The following is a 21,797-nucleotide window of genomic DNA, read 5'->3' on the forward strand; positions in this document are numbered from 1 at the left end:
GGCAACAAAAAATTGGAAACCCTATCGATTCTGTTATGAGTCGGTGGAATCTGTTCCAAAATGATCCATCGGCCTAAACCGTGTCAGAGGGTGAAGGGATACTTGAGTTGTCGGTTTATTCGTACACTTCCAGGAGGAATAATAAAGGATCGGCGTCTTGTAGTTATAAGACCTGAATGATTTGATGTGTTCTGGTTCATCAGTGACTGTTCTTCTCATCTCTTTATAGCTGACCACGTGTCACATCTAGAAAATGTATCAGAAGATGAAATCAACCGCTTGCTGGGCATGGTGGTGGACGTGGAGAACCTCTTCATGTCGGTCCATAAGGAGGAGGATACCGACACCAAGCAGGTTTACTTCTACTTGTTTAAGGTGAGACTTAGGTTTATAGTTCTTAATCTACACTGAATGGTCACTTGGAGTCCCCCATCTAGTAGGACGTTGGACCTCCTTTGGCTTTCAGATCCCACTAGGTAGGGAAATCATTCTGCAGGAATATCGGCGGCTTCCAAGGAGTCCTTTCACTTTGGATCAGGTTATCCGGGGTAAAGGTGTTTCTCACTCTTCTTTCTGGCATATTCTGTGCCCGGTAGGTGGAGGTCTCACCTATGAACCCTACTATTAAGAGAGCAGGATCCAGAAGGAGACTGAGCAACCATGCTGAGCCATTTTCCTAACTCCTATAGACCACCTTTCCGTTTTCCTTTTTGAGTGGACCCCAAATTTCCATCTTTCGTTTGATGCGTTCCTATTTCTGTTGCTCTACCCGACGCACTCTATTATAATACTGCTTATTATGTCGCCTCGGTCTCGTCACTAATTTGGTTATCTTACTGCCTGCAGCTTCTTCGAAAGTGTATCCTGCAGATGAATCGACCGGTGGTTGAGGGGTCTCTAGGAAGTCCACCGTTTGAAAAGCCAAATATTGAACAGGTAATCTTGCCATGCAGTTTGGGGTGCGCAGAGGGTTATAGATGGATATGATACAAATGGGAAGTCCTAAAATGAATTACTTGGCTAGCTGCGAGTACATGTCTATAAATGTAGTTGTCTGCAGCTGGTGACTTTGTAGTTGTTGAAAGGACTTTGTCAGGGTACGCAGAAAGATAGGACATCCTGCGATGGGTTTCCCGTTTCGCATTGCGGTGCCATGTTGGAAATCATCGCTAATGAGAATGAAGCCATTCAAAAGAATTAGGCTCATATGTGTTCAACGCATGAATCTCGCACTATTTTCACAACAGTGTGAAGGCAGGCCTAGTCTCATTGCTTTAAAGGTTTTACACTTTTTTAATATTATGGGTACTTGTCCAGGAAGAGGGTAAGTTACCTCTTAGGGAGAGCATCTAGTAAGTGTGAGGACATTTATAAGGCCATGCATGCTCCTCTGGGAAATTTATGCTAATGGGACAATGGCTTTATAGCGCCACCTATTAGAAGGCAGCATTCCTGCAAGTCAATGTCAGACCTTTTAACAAGCCTTGTAACAATGACCGGAAATATAAGCCAAAGCCAGAGTCTTGTCCAGAAAGAAAAGGCAACCATGACTCTGGCTTTGGCTTATATTGCTAAAAGGTCTGACATTGACTTGCAGGAATGCTGCCTTCTAATAGGTGGCGCTGTAGAGGCCTTGTTCCATCTTCCCATTTGGTAACTTGTCCATAAATGTATTATTCTTTTCTAAGAAGCCTGTCTTATATCCCTTATCTGATCCATCCGCAGGGTGTGTTGAATTTCGTGCAGTACAAGTTTAGCCACCTGCAACCAAAGGAGCGTCAGACGATGTACGAGCTCTCCAAAATGTTCCTCCTTTGTCTCAATTATTGGAAGCTGGAGACCCCCTCCCAGTTCCGGCAGAGGTCACAGAGTGAGGATGTGGCGACGTATAAGGTTAATTACACAAGGTAAAAGTTGTTTGTTTTTTTTTCTGTGAGGATACGCGTTCTACCATCCTAAACTCAAGTTTCTTTCGTGGAATGAGATTAAGGCCGGTTTCACGCAGGTGACAAAATTGTGGGTTTTTTTTTTTTCGTGATGCGACAGTGTTACAAATCGCATCTATGTGAAGCCCAGGTTTCCCAATGGGTTCCTTCACATTGGTGATGTTTTATAGCTGCGACATTGCGAGTAAAAGAAATTGCGGATTGCTGCATATTGCCACAGTTTGCGAAGTTTTATAGTCCATGTTTCCCTGTGGAGCCTTCCTATGTGTTGTGTCGCGGTTTTGTTGCGATACAACTTTTACAGTAGGAAATCTACTGTAAAAGCCCTAAAATAAGCCCTAGCTGCAGAAAAGAAAAATAATTGGTTTCTTCAGGGCTGGCTCTGGTTCTCGAGCACTGCGGCTCAGCCAATCAGTCAGAGGCAGCACTTCCTGGAGGCAAGGTTTTTCAAACTCCTGACCAGGAAACTCTGTCGGAGAACTTCAAACAAGTGCCGGAGCTGGACAGCGCCTCTTAGGCCATGTTTTTGGGGTTTTTTTTATACCGTTAGGGCTTATTTTTGGCAAAAGAGTGCTAAAAACCTTTTGGCGCTGTAAATTTCCAAATCCACAGCATGTCTGTATCTGTTTATGGACGTTTTTTCACAGATTTCATTCCTTTTCAATGTATAGGGCTAAAATCCACAGTTAAATGTGTGCGTAAAAAGTGGATTTTGCTACAAATTTGCCACTAACCTTTTGCTGGTGATGCGGTTAAACGTTTTCTATATATCAGTGTGAAGGGATGAGGGAACTTCCCCTTGTGGAGATGAGTATATACTTCTTCTCTGTTTCAGGTGGCTCTGTTACTGTCACGTCCCGCAGAGCTGTGACAGCCTGCCAAGATATGAAACTACGCATGTGTTTGGAAGAAGCCTGCTCCGCTCCATCTTCACAGTGACACGCAGGCAGCTGCTAGAAAAGTTCAGGGTGGAGAAGGACAAATTGGTTCCAGAGAAGAGAACGCTGATTCTCACGCACTTTCCCAAGTCAGTATACACAACCCTTCTTTAATTGCTACATGCATGAGACATCGTTATAGAGTAGTCAGTTTCCCATAAGGGATGAGGCATTCCTGGTAATTTCACACACAAGCCGGTGATTAAAGTAACTGTTGCTTTCATGCTCTAGAGCATTATTCCCAACAGTATTGATATGTCTGACTTTCGGCTGTTACAAGCAAAGTATTTACAGGTAGAACATGCTAGGACTCGTGTACACAGCCGAATATATTTGTGATATACCCCTGTTGAACTGCAGTGGGCCACTACTTATACTATCCTACCTAAATTAATTAGACACCTGAGCAAGAATCAAAAATATTTATTTCCATATGTTAATACTTAGTGGGGCTCCTTTTGGAGATCAAATGCTCTGTGGCATATTTTCTACTAATGTCTGGTGTGATGCACTTGAGCTGGTATTTCCCTCCATTCATTCTGCAAATGTCTGGCGAGTTCTCTCACAAAAGATGGATCGACTCGTCTACAATGGTGCAAGGCGCGTCGTCCTTGGACATTTGAGCAATGGATGAACGTTCTATGATGAATTGCGCTACTCTTTAAAATCTATTGGCCATACCTGGGTGTGGAGAAGGCCTTTTGCCTGAACGTGTTGTGCAGCGGCGGCTCTGTTATGGTCTTGGGGATCTTTTATGTGGCATGGTCTTGGTCCGTTGGTTGTAGTGATTAGAACCATGAACATGGAGGTGGTGTACCTTGACGTTCTAGACAATAATATGCTGTCGACAATAATCTAGGAAAGGTCAGCAATACTTCCAACAAGACAACGCGCCTCGTCACAAATCCAATGTTGTTTTACATTGGTTTGAGATATAGATTTTCTACTATTAAACTCTTCTGCAAAATTCTGATCTGAACATCTTTGGGATGAACTTGACCGTCACGTCAGGAAATATGGACAGCAGCCATTTTCTTTGAAAGAACTTGCCAGATGTTTGCAGGATGAATGGAGGGAAATACCAGCTGAAGTATTTTAGACGCTGGTAGAAAGTATGCAATGGAGAATATCCAATGTCATTAGGGCCAAAGGAGGCCGCACTAAGTGTTAAGATATGTAAATACATACTACTTTTTGATTCTTGCTCAGGTGTCTAATTACTTTTGGTATTATAGTGTATATGGTTCTGGTTTTACATCCTGACATGCTTCGTGCCTTTTGGTGGTAAGAGCATTGCTTCTAGGGCAGAATATGGTGCCCTTATGGAGGCTCATGAAGTGCCTACAGGTCTGTAATACAGACCCATAGGGACTTGGTGCGCCGCTGTAAGAGTCTGTATGCCCTCATGTGTTCCTAATGTGGAAGAGCAATGAGAAAGTCGAATATATTTGTATTCATTCCATGCATGCTTTGATTTTGTAGATTTCTTTCTATGTTGGAAGAAGAGATATACGGTGAAAATTCTCCTATCTGGGAAGCTGATTTTACAGTCTCTAACACCGAAGGTCCTCAGTTAGTGTCTCGTCCAGGTAAGGTTTACGCTGGGTTAGATATTGTGTAGTTGGTTTCAAAAATATATACACGGACTAAAGCCATACCGACATAAGACATTAGCAAATTATTTAATCACTTTGCATAGAGGGGAGCTGCTGATCTCCGTTGGTTTGGCTACTACTGCAACCTCTGTCAAGCAACAGATTTTGCCGGAGCAGCCATGTGCAGTATATATATATATATTGTGGCATTATATGATGGCCATTGTGATGAATTTATGTTATAGTGCAATTTGACAGGGGTTGCTTCCTGGGCCAGGTGCAGACATTGAGGCCTGATTGGTTTAGGTCCTAATAACTGCATTTGGATCAGAAGCTGTTTAGTGTTTGCTAGCTGTTAGAATCTCCCACGCTGCAAGAACACCACGATCGGTGGATCCCTGCTACTTAATATCAGAGTATAACTCCATCCTCCCGTTGCAGGAACACACAGTTGGACGCAGCAGTACTCGGTTGTCATTGCAATTGTTCCAGGTCTTGATGTTAATCTGGTCCTGATTACAATGTCCAAGAGTAGAAGATTTTAGGCAGGCTTTAATACAAACCCATTCCCAACTGAACTCGCAACCTTCAGGTCATGAGCGAGAGCTTTAGGACTGCATTTCTGCTGTTTAAGCACTTTCGCCCAGTTTTGTCCTTTTATGGCTCTGAGATCATTGTCCTTGTTGGAGTGTTTGTTCCAGGTGTACCACATGGTGTTCTACTATTGTAACTTTTCCCATTTTTCATCCTACTGCTTGCATACAAACTGGTTACCTAGGTAGGGTATAGTTGGTAGGAGGAGTTAACACTCTTTGGCCTCATGTCTGCAAGCGGATCGGAGCCCGCAGTGGAATCCGACGCTGCTTACCCTTCCGGGTCTTCTGCATGCCTGTCCGGGTCTTCTATTTTCTTTACTGTGGATGTGTGCGGAAGCGACGGCTTATTTAGCTTCAGATCCCAATGCATAAAATTATTTTAGTTGTGCTTCTGTGTCTTTTCGCCTAGTATAGGGGAGGAGGCAGCTGCTATATACTAATGCATTCTGGATGTATGGCTTGGTCATGGTACATTGTATATGAAGCTGTTGTGTAAGAATCCACTATGTGATACATGGTTCTGCTGCTACTTGTATTCCTAGCTGCTGTGAATACCAACACGGCACCCAGTACTCCGCACTTCAGCAACAGCCTGAACAACAGCTCCTCCCTCACATCCAATGGGGACGGTGGGAACTCCGAACCCTTGCCAGGTAACACCCAGCTACAGCAGGCATGTCTGTAACTTTGTAACTACTTTTTAAAATACTTTTTGCCTATCCTGAGAATGAAGAGCCACCGTACCGATTCAGTGCTATGGCCCCGCACAGTCTTTCACATGTTTGGTGGCCAGGGCACCTTTTTGCAGGGAACTGCAGCACAGTTGCATTTAGGTGAATGGGGCTAATTAGTTACCTGCCTGACCAGGAGTGCTGCTCGGCAGGGGGATTCAATGAAGGCGCTGCAGAACTCCTCAAGAGATGCAACCCCTTAATGTGGTGGCATATCCTACCTCTATACCATCACTTTGAGATAGAAATAGCCCTTTCATCTTCAGAGTTTTCCTTCTAAGGCCACTCTCACACATGTGTTCAGAAATCGCTGCATTTTACTTTGATTTGGAGCGCCATTTTTGAACACATTATACAGCGTTTTGAGAGCGCCTTTTAACGCATCCCATCATTGTGATAGTTAATGGGGGTGCTTTAAGAAACACTGAAAAATAGAAAAGACAGCGCTCAAAAATCATGGCGTTTGAGAAGCCCCATTAAAAGCAATGGGAGTGTTGTACCGCAGTTAGTGCAGCGCTCAGGACAACGCTCTAATCGCAGTTAAAAGTGGCGTGCGTAAGAGTGGCCTTAGTCACAATCTGACTAATAGGACTTGAATTGTCCAAAAGTTGTTTTTTTTTTCTATTTTTCGTTTAGGCCACTCTCACCAGGTGTTTGTAAAAACGCTGTATTTTTCAGCTGCGTTGAAAACTCTCCCCGCTCACTACGACGGGCAGCGCACCGTGTTTAAAACCGCTGAAACACATTTAAATGTGGCGTTGAAATCACTGCGTTTAAACGCTCCTCTTAGAAGCCCCATTGAAATCAAAGGATTGTTTCACAGCGTTAAGCGCAGCGTTTCAGACGCCGCGTTAAACACTGAAAGAAGCTGTATGCCGCTTTTTACCGCAATTAGCATGGCGTCCGGAGTGATGCACTAATCGTGGTACAATGCTCATTGATTTTAATGGGGCTTCAAGGACCTGCACTTAGTGCCGTCTGTTTTTGGTTTTGCACACTTTTACGCTTTTTAATGCACAATGATGGGGTGCATAAAAAAAAAGGCTGTCAAACGCTGTGACACGCTCAAAATCACTGTAAAATTGCCGCCATTTCTAAACGCATGTGTGATAGTGGCCTTAATAATTCACATGAAGAGGCCAGTTGATAGGGCTGCATATCTTATCTGTCCAGCCCTTGTGCTGTGGAAACGGCTAGTAGAAATACTTCTGCAAGAAGCATGCCGTAAGGAATATATTCCGTGTACTGCAAGTAACTTATACGTTGGCACGGCATTATATATATGAGGGGTTGCTGATAAGTCCTAGGCTTTGAACACAAAAATTGACATGGGGCAATGAAATTTCTCAGTTTTTCTCCATAGTCCTCCCGGATATCAATGCACTTCTGACTGCAATGTTGCAACTTCTACAACCCATCTAGATAAAATTCCTTTGGTTTGGCGGCAAACCAGGTGTCAGCCGCTACAATTGTGCCAGAAGCGGAGGTACATTTGGTTTCCTTGAAGTGTTTAAATTTGAAGATAAATGGTAGTCTTAGGGGACCGGATCAGGCGAATGAGGATCATCAGCCGGTTTGCTCTAGGTGGCGGTCACTAGAGTGGGGCGAGGCATTGTGGTGCAAGTACGCCACATCTTGGGTCCACTTTCTTAGGCTTTTTGACTTCAGTGTTTCCTTCAATTTATCCAGAAGCGTTGTGTAATACACAGCTGTGGTAGTAGACTCCCAGAAGACAGATGCCATCGCCTCAGATGACGTCTGAACTACTTTGGATATGGGGAACTACTGTGTCTCCATTCTTTTGACTGCTGTTTTGACTCGTGGATTATTTATAATCCCATCTCGTCCAACGTTGCCGGCTGAGACAATAAAGCATCAGTATCCTGCTAAAAACGTTGCAGAATTGCCCGGGAAGTTTGCGCTCTGGCATGCTTTTAATCTGCTGAGAAGCCTTTCAGGATCCACTTGGCAGACGCCTTCCTCTTGTCCAGATGATGGATTATGGACCCATCTCTTTCTCTGGAAATATTCAGAGCATTGGCTATCCTCTTAGCTGAAATTCAAAGGTCTTCCGGAATCATGCCATGGATGGCATCTATGGTTTCTGGACCAGTCATCACTGGAGGTCTTCGAGAACAGTATTCAAGTGGCCACTTTTAAATTTAAGGACCCTTGTCCCCTAATGTTTGCACCAGGTCACCGTTGAATGTCTTCGGCCAACATCCCTTTGGTGGACTTCATCATTGCTCCGCTCTACAGTGAAACCTGCTGTAGACTCCGCCATGTTGTCTTCAAACCTGCATAACATAAGAATGGCGCACGAGATCCTCCCGAAATGTGCTCACCAAGTATTGCAGAGATTGAGCTTTAAAATGATGTCATTTTCATTGATGTGCAAACAAATGAAGATCAAAAAGCCAAGGACTTATCACCCCCCCATCGTGTGTGTGTGTATATATATATATAGGGATTCGAATAGGCCGCTTGTGGATTTGTTCGCTGTGCAGCCCCCCCCCCCCCCCCTCCCATTATTTGTTCTTGAGTTCTTATATCCCTGCTAATTAACCACCTTTTTATTTTTATACAGGAGAAAAACGGAAACTGTCAGACAGTCTGACTCTGGAGGACGCTAAAAGAATCCGCGTGATGGGCGATATTCCTATGGAGTTGGTGAATGAAGTCATGCTGACCATCACTGATCCCGCTGCCATGCTGGGCCCAGATGTAAGACGACTGCTGGTCCCAGTTTTACTTGCTCTATGATTGTATAACATCGCCTGAGTTGATCTGATATAACTCCTTCTACATTGTGAATGTTCTAAAAAGATGAGATTTGATTTCAATTCAAGTGCTGCATTAAATCGGATATTCATGGCATTACATACTAGTTTAGATCCGTCCGCAGGAGGCTGGAAAGAACAGGCATCCTTGCCGTTTAATTATGTTTAAAGGGGCTTGTCCGAGTTGTAACATCTTCTCTGGACAACCCCTTCCCCGCACACTAACAAATAGCACCATACTCTCCTCTCCCCACTACCGCGGTGTCCCACGCCGGTACTCTGTTCTCTGCTCCAGTCCCTGATCAGCCCAGTTTATGGGATATCAGAGGGACTGCAGCCAATAAACGAGTTCAGCGATGACGTCCTGCAAACGGAGCAGAGGACCGAGCAGCGACATGGGGAGAGGCGAGTATATCACTATTTGTTCTTTGGTGCAAGAGATGTTAGAACTCCGACAATCCCATTAAGGAGGACTGATCAGCTCTCCGGACACGTCTGTTTTATGTAGAAGTATTTCCTAAAGTGGACCATTCCAGAACTACAACTTTGTGCCGTTCCTCTATTATTCCTCATGGACATGTATGACAGTGGAGTGTTACCATTCCCTTTGTCAGTGAGGCACGTCTCTACATGCTGACGCTGTCCATTCAGTGCTGATAGTGTCACTATGTAAGGACTCGCCCTACTGACAAGGGAAAGGGTAATACCCAGTTGACAACTTACAGTTCCAAGTAGGAATAATGGAGGAATGGCAAAAAAATGCTCAATTTTGAGAGCTGGCATGTTCTTTTTATATCATGAAATTGACTATTTTGTTACTCTTTAATATACACACTGACATGCCAAAAGTCCTGGGATAGCCGTATGTAAATTGACTATGAAGTGGCGTTGCCTCAGGTGATTGCTTGGGAACTTCCACACCTGTATAAGTTGTAAGATGTTCTCTTGTGGGTGAGGTTGTACACTGGCCTGCGTGACAAGGTGGCGTGAATTATTGGAGATCGAACGAGGCATCATGGTGGGTGCCGGATGGATGGGACATTCCATTTCTGAAGTTCTGCAGGCATTTAACATTCCTTAATCAGCAATGTCACAGGAATGTCAAAAGACCTTACCACCCATAGTGGACAGCGCAGTGGTCGACCAATGGGTGCTAAATAATCGCAACCAGCGGCGTCTGGCTACAATTGTCAGTGCAAACAGACAAGTGACACTGGCAGACATTATGTCTACGTTCCACGCAGCAGGTCCCACACGCATGTCTTGCAGGTCAGTGCAGCTCTTTAGATACACTGGGTTCTTTAGCTTCCATAACATGAAGACTCACCAGAGTGTCTCTGTTAACATTGCAACCCTGGAGACAGCACCTTACCTGAACCCTAGAGGACTGGCAACACGTGGCGTGGTCCAGTGAGTCTCAGTACCAATTGTTTTGGGCTGATGGTAGGGTTCGTGTGAAGCAGACCCCCATGAAGCCATGAACCCCAGTTTCAAAAAGACACTGTTGGTCATTCCATAATGGGAGGAGGTGTGTTCTCATGGCATGCGTTGGTCCGCCTCAACACATCATCGACCGATGCCCACTGCATTTCATTGCTTGGTGACCAATTGTAGCCCTCATGGATTTCATGTACCCCCTACAATATTTAGATATTCCAGCAGGCTAACGCACCATGTCATCAGACTAAAGTTGTCCAGAAGTAGTTCGAGGAGCATTCTGGAGAGCTCCTACGAGTCGTGTGACCTGCACGTTTGTCGGACATGCGACCAATCAAGCATTTATGGGATGTGGTGGTGATGTCCATTCACACCGAAGATCCTTCAGCTACAAAACCAAGGAGCTGTCAGTAGCTATCTACACGGTTCAACATCGCTCCAGACATCTTCTGTCCGCCTGTGCAATCAATGCCGCCTTGAATTGCTGCACTTTACTGGGCTAGAGGGGGTCCCACACAATATTACTTCCTGTCCCATGACTTTTGACATGTCAGTGAGAAGGATAGAGTGTGTGTATAATTAGTGTAACAGTCAACCTTTCTTCCCCCTGTGATAGACAAGCTTACTGTCGGCTAATGCTGCCCGAGATGAGACTGCGCGCCTAGAGGAACGAAGAGGAATCATAGAGTTTCATGTGATCGGAAACTCTCTTTCTCAAAAGTCTAACAAGAAGATCCTTATGTGGCTTGTTGGTTTGCAGAATGTCTTCTCCCATCAGCTTCCCCGTATGCCCAAGGAATACATCACCCGACTGGTGTTTGACCCGTAAGTCGCACTATAAATGTCTTATTGAGAAGCCAGCTGTCACATGTTACATTCATGTCCATCTACATCTACAGGAAGGTCATTATAGGCAATTGTGATTTTTATTTTGTCAGGAAGCACAAAACTCTGGCTCTTATTAAAGACGGTCGTGTTATCGGGGGCATCTGCTTCCGAATGTTTCCCACTCAAGGCTTTACAGAGATTGTTTTCTGTGCGGTGACATCTAATGAACAAGTCAAGGTCTGTATTGGCTTTATTCTTTACGACCTGCTGTTTTATTCTGTATCTTCTAACGTCACTGAAAAAAACACTACAGTGAACCCCCCCCCCCCTGTAGCTGTGTTGTCCAGAAGCTGAGATACGATGGGGTCCTTACACAGGTAGCAAGCGCCGTACCGCCGAATCCCGGCTGAATACAGTCATTGAAATCTAACTTTTATTGAACTAAATGAATATACTAAAAGTTAGGCTGCCTGTCCGCGGGCGTTGCGGGAGCCACCACCGGGGAGCAGGAGCCAGCAGATGGATCTCCGCGGTCAGCCAGATCTGACAGATGGGCTTAATCTGGAGAATCGCGGCAATTCGCAGCATGCTGCGATTTGCCGCCCGTGATCGGAGAATCGCTATGAGCGCAGCCCCCCTGTCCACTCGCGGCCGGCAAATTGCAGCATGCTGCGAATTGCCGCGATTCTCCGCGGTGAGCCCATCTGTCAGATATGGCTGACCGCAGAGATCTGTCTGCAGGCTCCTGCTCCCAGGCGGCGGATATCCGCCTCGGGATACCGCAATGCCTTTGGACAGGCAGCCATATATGAATTTAAAATACAAACCCCTGCCTAGCACAGCTGGGAGCGCTAAGCCACCTGGAATATATATTATTTATTGCTGCAGCAATATGCTGTATACTGCGCTTTGTAGAGCTCTCCTAAATAGCTAGTAGCCATATAAGATATCAAGCAGGTCACTGCTGCAGACTAATGACTTTACCTAAATAGTAAAACCAAGTCTGTGTGTTTCAGCTAAAAGAAACCTAGAATTCCCCCCACTCCCCCAAACATGTTTTGCCAACATCTTGGTGTCCTCGGTGGTCTGGGATTACTGGAGGCGCACCCACCTAAATGACAGCTGTTAGCAGAAGTCCACACTTTTAAATCTAACTTTTATTGAACTACATTTTTTAATGAGGGTGTTTCTTGCCTTTGGGTAATTTTGGCATTAATTATTAATAAGCCTAGTGTACACCCAAACAGCCGATAATCGCTAATTGTCGATCGTTTTAGCGCTGATCGGTGCGTGTAAATGTGCGCCCAACGTCCGCTTTTCGGGCACTGCTGGCTGATCGTTAAATTCAAGCTAACCTAAAAGTCGGGAGACTTGCATACAACAAAAGTTTAGTATATTGTGGTTTAATGATTAGTATAACCCCAAACTCGCATCTAGAAGACTCTGTCTTCATTAAGTGGTGGGAAAGGTTACTCACAGAGAATTCATTACGCGTGATCCAATGGTTATTGGACTACGAAATAATAAAAATATGTACCAAGCGAAAGAAGAAAGTGGAAGATTTCAAATCCTGTTCATTACATGGTGATTATACTGCATTGGAATAGAAAAACATTGCTGAAAAACACAGAGGTTCTGTCAAAAGAAATCGGGAAACCTCAGAAGATTATCCGCAACTTCAAAACAGGACAAATATATTCTGCAGCATTTCTGCTCCGCGGCATCTCTCCCTTAGATTCATGTGTCTGGGGAGGTTGAATTAGGATGTTTAGCCAACCCTGAATATTCGGATGTTCAGAGGGGTCAGGCGATGACAGAAATGGAAAGGGAGACTCAAAAACTCTTGCTATTTTAATTGGTGTTTGTTTCATTTTCAGGGCTACGGGACACATTTGATGAACCATCTGAAGGAATACCACATTAAGCACAACATCCTCTACTTTCTGACGTATGCTGATGAATACGCTATTGGGTATTTTAAAAAGCAGGTGAGATACTCCTTCGAAAGCGCATGCTCCTGTGATGTGTGCAGCCTGCTCTGTATTCTCTTCAGCTTCCTTCTCCTGGGCTTTTCGTGATGCTGAAGGATTCTAGGCAATTTCAATCTATTTACTAGGAATGCATGAATCCAGTATTAAAGGGGTTGTCCCGCGCCGAAAGTTTTTTTTTGTTTTTTTTTTCAATAGCCCCCCCGTTCGGCGCGAGACAAACCCGATGCATGTGTTGAAAAAAAAATACCAGATAGTACTTACCTGAATCCCCGCGCTCCGGTGACTTCTTACTTACCTTGCGAAGATGGCCGCCGGGATCTTCACCCTTGGTGGACCGCAGGTCTTCTGTGCGGTCCATTGCCGATTCCAGCTTCCTGATTGGCTGGAATCGGCACACGTGACGGGGCGGAGCTACGAGGAGCGCTCTCCAGCACGAGCAGCCCCATTCAACACGGAGAAGACCGGACTGCGCAAGCGCATCTAATTGGGCGATTAGACGCTGAAAATTAGACGGCACCATGGAGACGAGGACGCTAGCAACGGAACAGGTAAGTGAATAACTTCTGTATGGCTCATATTTAATGCACGATGTATATTACAAAGTGCATTAATATGGCCATACAGAAGTGTATACCCCAACTTTGTTTCGCGGGACAACCCCTTTAAGCATGTTCCTCTAAAGTTTTTCTTTGCAAATATTTTTGTTTTGATTTTTTTTTTTTTTCCTTTATGATAAATATGGAGAAAGGGTTTTTTAACTCTTAATATTTTTTAGAATATGAAAGTTTTTGTCACTTTTTTTTTTTTCTTTAACGTCCCCATAGGGGACTTGAACTTGCAATCATTTAATCACTTATACAATATATTGCAGTACTTCAGTATTACAGTATCTTTTATTTCTGCAGGCAGTCTCTTAAGCCTTGCCATGACACTCAAATAGTGTCCCACAAATTCATTGTGGGTATGGGCATTTCCCACTGTAGTTGATTGGAGACCCACTGCTTGGATCCCTCCCAGTCAGTTGATCCGGGCTGCTGTCAGTGTACCAGGATGGATGTTATCAGTGGTTAGGGCAGGAAGGGGGGAGTACTGGCTGCACTCCCATTGAAATCAATGGGAGCACCTCGTTTCTACTACTCTTTATGGTCAGGATATCCGATCCTAATCATAAGAGGAGCAGCAAGTGTAAAAGTAGTTGTTCGGTGCTCCCGCTGATTTCAATGGGAGTGCACCTGGGGCTTCCACTTGCCACCCTGACTGATGACTGTGATCTGGTCTACTGTAGTGACAGCGGGCCAGACAATCAGCTAATTGGGGATCCCAAGCGATGGGTCCTCAATCAACAACTGATACAAAGGATAGGTGGTCATTTTGTAAAGAGCCAGAATACCCCTTTAATGATTACAATCTGAGTTCTCTCCGATTGTAGGTGTTGCAGCTGGATGTCTGGTGTCAATGACTTCCGAGCCGGCTCCATATAAACCTCCAAGGGGCTAAGTGCCTTTTACGTGAGCTGCTGATCGGGAACGAATGTTTCTCCGAACTCCATTCTCTCATCTGATGAATGCCCTGTGTGAAGGTGTTGGCGATCAGCTGACCAACAAATACTCACTTATTGGGTTGACTGCGTCTTTTATGTAGCATCAGAAATGATTGTCGGCAGCTCATCTCCGCCGTGTAAGGCTGCACAGAAGCATAATTCGCAGTGGGTTTCTGACATGTGACAGTAAGGCGGCATGCAGCAAGTACGCAATTACATTGTGTTTCTGCTGTGGGCCGCTGGTTGCTATTGTGCATGCATAGACGCCAAGACAGTGCATAAGTGCCAAGATAGAACATGCTGCGGCATCTGGGTCAAATCAAAACTTATTTGTGGAGTCTTGCAAAATCCACATTGGCTGCTGGGTATAAAGGCCTCTGCGCTATGAACATGCGGGTCACGTTGGAGAGTAGTACAAAAATGTCACTCGCAGCACTGAAATAAGGGTAGCAAGTGTTCACCATGTATGAACCAAGGCAGTAAAACTTCCCTAAGAGGGGAACGGTCACCGCATTGTACCTCAGTTATGTCCTGCTTACATTATGCAGCTCTGCAAGCTGGAAACCACCAGACTTTTATCTGTTCCAGTGCCCAAAAAATGGCTTGCCATAGCTTTTATTTCTTTTTTGCTTGCTTTTTATACTTTCCCTTTCAGTAAACGGGGTTGCTTCATGCTAAGCTCATTACAGGGGGCCTCGCTACTCTGTGCAATCCAGCAGCAAGTCCCATCACAGGGGAAGGAGGGGTATTACACAAGGCCCATAGAAGTCATCGGGCTGTTGAGAGAATTTATGACTGTTTCCAGGTCCTCCAGAGCCAGACACGTTCTCTGCGACTGTACTTCATATGTGCGACAGAGAAAATCACGGATCTGCAGCAGATTTTATCCCTTCAATTTGAATTCAGTTGAAAAGGTGAAATTGGCTGCAAATTTGCAGCAAGTCGACTACCACGGTTCCCCCGGAAATAAGACACCCTGTCTTATATTAATTTTGCACGTGAAAAGAGCACTAGGTCTTATTTGGGGGGGATGTCTTATTATACATGCCTAGCAGGCTCGGTCCAGGTCCCTCCTGCTGCTCTCCAGAGCTCCAATGTCTTTCTTACAGTCTTAGACCGCACACAGAAGATCACTTCTTGGTTACAGGATTCATAAATTCTGCACCAGGAAGCGATGTGATGGCTGTGATTGGTCCACTGAACGCTGCATTGATTAGCTAAGCAGTGGTCGAAGAACCAATCACAGCCATCACGTTGTGGGGGTGGGATTTATGAATTGGCTGAGCCGTGGCAATAATTAGCCAATTCATAAATCCCACCTCTACAATGAGATGGCTGTGATTGGTTCTTCGACCACTGCTCAGGCAAACAATGCAGCGTTCAATGAACAAAACGGTGGGATTTATGAATCCCGTATCCAGGAAGTCATCCTCTGTGGGCGGCCGTGGTCTCCAAGAAGCACGTTGGACTCGGGAGAGCAGCGGGAGGTACATGGACCGAGCCTGCTAAGTAATGCATTCCATTTTTTTTTAATGTAATGCAGTTAGGGCTTTTTTTTAAAGCCGCCTCGAAAATCCCCCAAAATCAGGCTAGGTCTTATTTTCAGGGAAAGCCGGTACATAGGAATGCATCCAACAGGGCAGATTTGCCACAGATTTTTCATGTAGATTTTCCGCGCAGATAATCTGCAGCAAAGTACACAACAAATCTGCTAAAGAAGCCATGGATTTACCCACGACAAACCCAACCCCTGTGGGAATACACCCTAAATTGTAGTTATGTAGCCTTGGAATGAGAATTTTTGAAAACTTTCATTTAGCTGCTACTGTAAATGTAACAGATTTTCCGTACTGAGGGTCTGCAAAGCAAACCTGCCGCAATTCGACCCTGTTACCATCTGTGTTTTCATTCAGCCCCATCACTGAAACTCTTCGTCCGCCCACTCCTTGCGCGGATCATTTTCCTTTATCATAGAGTTCCCAGACGAAGAGCGTGCTGAAATGATACAATAAGAAAGAATTCATTAATGGGACTCACACAGTGACTTCTGTAGCGGGATGTATCTACAGATGCTGTAGCGGATTCTGGGGGATCTCTTTGCTGTTACATCTTTGAAGTCCCATAATTCTTGTATTCATTTATTTTCACTCGATGCCTTTTTTTCTATTGGTTTTGTCTTATTCGACTTCTTCTCCGTCTCATTTTAATGTTGTTTTTTTTATTCAATTCTCCCCTATTTTAGGGATTTTCAAAAGATATTAAGGTCCCCAAGAGTCGTTACCTGGGTTACATCAAGGATTATGAAGGAGCCACCTTGATGGAGTGCGAACTTAATCCTCGCATCCCTTATACCGAGCTCTCTCATATTATCAAGAAGCAAAAAGAGGTTTGTACACGATCAGCGTCTTGTAATTGCTGGCTGATGGCTCTCGTATAAATGCAATCACAGAAAATGGCCGTTACTTACTGAGGTGAGGAGTGTATATAGATGCATCCTCCTCCTCTCACCATGCAGGTGGCTGACTACCAAATGGAGGAGCCAATAACACCTGTGCAGGACACCGATGAGACAGCCACTCACACTGCCTCCTGATAATGAGGGGGGTGGATGCTTGGTGTACACTCCCACACATAGTGGATACAGGGGGCCAGACCATTCTGATATATGTAGTTCACCATGCAGACCAGCAACCTATTAATGATGCCATGATAATTCGGCGGGTTGCCCTGCATTTCCATCAGCAAACCACATTGGTACTGCCACCCTGTGCTCCCCCTGGAGTCTTAATGCCACACTGCATGTGAATGATAGATAATAAATGCAAGGCATTTGTTGGATGTTGGCCAAGATACATGAGCCCACTAACCACTTCACGGTTCCTTGCGTTGTAGTGGGTCCCTACACTAATATAATGGGTCCCTCCCACTATGTGTGGGAGTATACGCCAAGCAGCCACCCCCCTCATTATCAGGAGGCAGTGTGAGTGGTTGTCTTATCGGTGTCCTGCACAGGTGTAATTCGCTCCCTCATTTGGTAGTCAGCTACCTGCACTCCTCACCCAGTAAGTAACGGCCATTTTCTGTGATTGTTTTTAAGATTTTATTTCCCCATCTGTGATGCTTTCTTATAAATGGTGCTACTTCTCCAACAGTCACATGAAATTTGGAAAAACCCTCCCAAACATGTTAATTTTTTTTTTTAATGGTTGATTTTGAATTTGTCTCATGTTAAGTAATTTTAATGTAGAACTCTGTCGTCTTAAGTGCATTTTTCGACACCCCCCCCCCCCCCCCCCCCCCGCAATAACACAAACTGGTTCTTCCAGTTAAAAGTAATTCTCATTTACCCTTTTGTGCTCCGGCGGTCATGGCACTTATGTTTTGTCCGTGTAGCTGTCTGACATCTTTTTTGGGACAAGTTTTTTTTTTTTTTGCTGCAGAGAGAAAAAAAATTGCTATTTCGCCATGTTTTTTTTAAGAGTTTTATCTTTAAAAGGCATTCGCCTATGGGTGTGGTATAAATCTTATGAGCACTTTATTCTACGGGTCATTACAATTATGACAACATCAAGTTTATAGAGGTTTTAAAACCGAACTTTTTTTTTTTTCCCCTTAGACTTATGTGGCACCCCATTTCAGGGCCTGATCACTTTTAATTTTCTGTTGACAGAGCTATAGAAGGCTTGTCTTTTTGCAAGACAGCTTTTAGTTTTTAGTACCATTTTTAAGGGAAATATGCCTTTTTTTTTATTCTGGTTTGGCTAACGAGATGCACAGAAAACTGCTATTTTGGCTTTTATTTTCCTAGTTTTATATATTTGCTTTTCTCTTAACTTGAGCGAAATTTACTGTGCAGGATAAATAAAAATTATTTTTCTCCTCACACAAGGCTGTAAATGTCGAAAGAAAAGATAAAATTAAAAACCATAATCCTACACATTAGTATCGCCACATAACCTGTACTAGAAAATGTTATTTTCTCTGTAAATACACTTGGATGTTGCCGTCAGCAATGATTTCAGCATCTGCAGGGTTAAATAGTGTACAAGAATAATGAGATAAGAGATCTTTTCACACCTCTTCTGGGAAAAAGACCCCCATATGTGACAATCAGAGAGCAAATATGCTCACTGGTGATGTCATGAGTGAAAATTCATATCGCCCATTCCCTGGGACAGGTAGAGACTGAAGAATCACAGATCTCTGCTGCCACTGGCCTCCCCTTTCCCTCTGCTCTACACATCCACTAAAAGGCGACTGCTGTAGATTCAGTATTCCAGACCTCTATTCAAAAAGCAGTAGCTCCAGTTCTGTAAGTGCTACCAGCATGCTTTAAAATGACACCAATGCCATGTGGATAGCAGTGATAGAACGGGAGCTACAGCTGTTTGAAGTAGAGCGAGCTCTGTTCGGCCAAAGCTGTAATGTCCTTTCAACCTGTGCTTATAACGGGCGTCAAATAGAGCCATCTGATAGGATCCTAAATAATTTTGTAGGCAGGAGGGATATACCGGCATTCCAGCAAAGTGATCACCAAAAATTTGGGCATTGTGAGGTGCGAAGATGAACCCCATTCTTTTGATAGGACATGCAGCGATTGAATTCAATGGGACCTTTAAATGCAGCACATAACTTTCGCATGCTGTGCGATGTTCATGCGACGCTTCCTGTTGAAATTAATGGGAAACTTTCCTAAGCCTCTAATGTACGTAACGATCGGAGTTGCACAGATGCATGGTGGTTTCCCTAAAAATCGCCTCACATCCGCGGGTAAATAGTACGCTCAAGAAAGTGCGATCTGCCCTATAAAGTGCTCTCCCATGTGTAGGTAACCTTATACTGGGACTTGTGTATAGAGATGGTTGTTACCATGTCACGTGGGCCATGTAAAGGCATAAAGTAAATCGGGAACAGGTGGAAAGTAGAGATGAGCGAACGTGCTCTGCCCCTCCCCTTTTTCGCCCGAATACCGCGATTTACGAGTATTTCACTACTCGGGTGAAAAGTTCTCGGGTGCGCCGGGGGGCGGGGAGAGGCGTGGCGGCATGGGGGGGAACAGGGGGGAGCCCTCTCTCTCTCCCTCTCCCCCCCCCCCCCCCCCCCCCCCACTCCCCGCTGCAACCCCCCGCGCCGCCACGGCGACCCCCGAATTTTTTCGCCCGAGTACTGAAGTACTCGAAAATCGCGGTATTCGGGCGAAAAAGGGGCGTGGCCGAGCACGTTCGCTCATCTCTAGTGGAAAGTAATACCAGATGTCTGCATATCTTGTGATATAGAGTTTGTGTTCTTTTCAATGACTCATTTCTTAATGATGTAATGTATCCTCCAAGGTAATCTAGTTTCCCCCTATAAGTGTTCATGTTTCTATCTGACTACAGATCATCAAGAAACTGATTGAACGCAGACAAGCTCAGATCCGTAAAGTGTATCCCGGACTCACGTGCTTCAAAGAAGGCGTGCGACAGATTCCAGTGGAATGTATACCGGGCATACGTAAGTTTAAGTAGTTATAGCGGTCTGTTTGACAGTATTTTGATGATGTGCAGAACTGATGTTTGCTCTTGTTTTTAGGAGAAACGGGGTGGAAACCATCTTGTAAGGAAAAAGGGTGAGTAAAAGGTCTAATGTTGCTTGTGCCCAACTAACCAGCACCAATCCCCAGCATGCAGGTATAGGTGCACATCCGCGTTCAAAGAGCGATTTTCGGCAATAGTCGTCTCATGTACCTACAGCCGCTAAAAGGGTACTGAGCAAGAAATCGCACATTAGTTGCTGGTCTCTTTATTTCAGCTCACTGAAGCAAAGCGACTAGCGAGTGACCTCCTCGCTCAGTGTAAACAGGAATGATTCAGCCGTTGAGCGACTGCCTGTTCAGTGAATGGAGGGATCTGGCGCACTTCACCTCCATTTACTGAATGACTGCCGATCCTACGTGGAAGCACAGAAGCGATAAGCTGTTCGGGACTATTCAGTACATGGAAAGCCTGTTAATTTCATTGCCCTCCCCTTCACCTTGTTCATATCTGTTATCAGAGTGTTTTTTTTTTTCTTTTTTCACAGGAAGGAAATTAAAGATCCCGACCAGCTGTACAATGTCCTGAAGAACCTGCTAGCACAGATCAAGGTGGTTAATGCTTGGGATTTGCATTTTTGGGAAGTGTATTGTATAAAGTTTTTGTCCGGTGTTAGAAAAACATTTCTAGTTCCTTCTGGTTTTTGCTTTCCACAAGAGGGGTGATTAAAAATTTTGACCAGTGGAGATATCACCGCTGAGACTCTACCGATCCCAAGAACTGGGGTCCCGTGTCCCCTCTCCTCCTCACTGCACCCGGTCCCACTCTGAGGATGAGATTGAATGGAGCCGCATAGCACCTTCTCATCCACTGCTTCATCCAATCTCCATGTCACTGCGGGGGGTGCAGTGAGCCTGCAGTGAAGAGGAGAGGGGATCTGAGACACCTATTCTTGGTATCTTGATCAATTCCTAATAGATTTTGCTCCACCCTCTCCTTTCCTTCCTTGGATAATTACATATGAAACCTGAAGCAAATTAATTGGACTTTCCATTTTATTTTCAGACACACCCAAGTGCTTGGCCTTTCATGGAACCCGTAAAGAAATCTGAAGCTCCAGATTACTATGAAGTAATCCGGTTTCCCATTGGTAAGGTCCCTATACTCCAGATGAAAGTAATAGTACTTAGTTTAGTAGTTTGTAACCTAAAATTACAACTCCCATCATGCCCTGAGAGCTGAAGAAAAGTTTGTGATTAGGGGAGTTTAGATGTTTTGGCTCTGCCTGGGGAGCAGCTTGCTTCTGCACAAATCTACCCCCACTGTAACAGAGACCAAGCAAGTTGGGCTCCACTTCAAGAAATAATCCAGAGAAGTGGCAGCGTGAGTGGTGCAAAAATTGTAATTTCCTTTTTATTCCTCCATTAAATGGTGCAACGTTTTGACCTATGTGCTCAGCTTGATAACGACCACATAGGTCGTAACGTCGCTTCGTTTAATGGAGGAATAAAAGGCAAATTACAATTTTTGCATGACACATTCTGCCACTTCTCTGGATTATTTCTTGAATTGCTGTTTTGGAGTCACTGGCTCTGGCTTCCTGGTGGCTTGGCCATTAACACTTTATCACCTTCATTTGCATGTAAATGGGCCTTCAGGAGCTGTTTGCAGAGCCCAGCTTGTGAACAGCTGCATTGTTCTTGTCCCAGCTGCTGGGAACTTACAAGGTTTACTGCCCACTCCCTACGGAGATAACAGCCTGTGGTCTTCTGACAGACAAAGCAAACTGCTTTATCTCCGGTAGCCAAACAATGGATTTTAAGTTCACCTTAAAATCATCGCTCAAACGAAAAGTGCCCGATGCCCGCGTTTACATGTATTGATTATCTCTCATATTTGGTC

General features: G+C 44.7%; 1 protein-coding gene across 2 annotated transcripts in view; it reads left to right on the forward strand.

The window, feature by feature from the left end:
• KAT2A (lysine acetyltransferase 2A) overlaps positions 1–21,797 on the forward strand; it is a 30,944-nt gene that overhangs the window by 3,656 nt on the left and 5,491 nt on the right. The window contains exons 3-17 of one of the 2 annotated variants that reach the window (XM_066587611.1): positions 230–375; positions 847–936; positions 1,726–1,907; positions 2,782–2,973; positions 4,367–4,473; positions 5,618–5,728; positions 8,394–8,530; positions 10,640–10,848; positions 10,962–11,088; positions 12,729–12,839; positions 16,625–16,768; positions 19,761–19,875; positions 19,954–19,990; positions 20,443–20,506; positions 20,961–21,045. In XM_066587611.1, coding sequence (XP_066443708.1) covers positions 230–375; positions 847–936; positions 1,726–1,907; positions 2,782–2,973; positions 4,367–4,473; positions 5,618–5,728; positions 8,394–8,530; positions 10,640–10,848; positions 10,962–11,088; positions 12,729–12,839; positions 16,625–16,768; positions 19,761–19,875; positions 19,954–19,990; positions 20,443–20,506; positions 20,961–21,045 — 1,857 coding nt within the window. The remainder of the gene's footprint in view (positions 1–229; positions 376–846; positions 937–1,725; positions 1,908–2,781; positions 2,974–4,366; positions 4,474–5,617; positions 5,729–8,393; positions 8,531–10,639; positions 10,849–10,961; positions 11,089–12,728; positions 12,840–16,624; positions 16,769–19,760; positions 19,876–19,953; positions 19,991–20,442; positions 20,507–20,960; positions 21,046–21,797) is intronic. The other variant, XM_066587612.1, reaches the window with a different exon arrangement.

The sequence above is a fragment of the Eleutherodactylus coqui genome, chromosome 13, assembly GCF_035609145.1.
Source record: "Eleutherodactylus coqui strain aEleCoq1 chromosome 13, aEleCoq1.hap1, whole genome shotgun sequence".
NCBI lineage: Eukaryota > Metazoa > Chordata > Amphibia > Anura > Eleutherodactylidae > Eleutherodactylus > Eleutherodactylus coqui.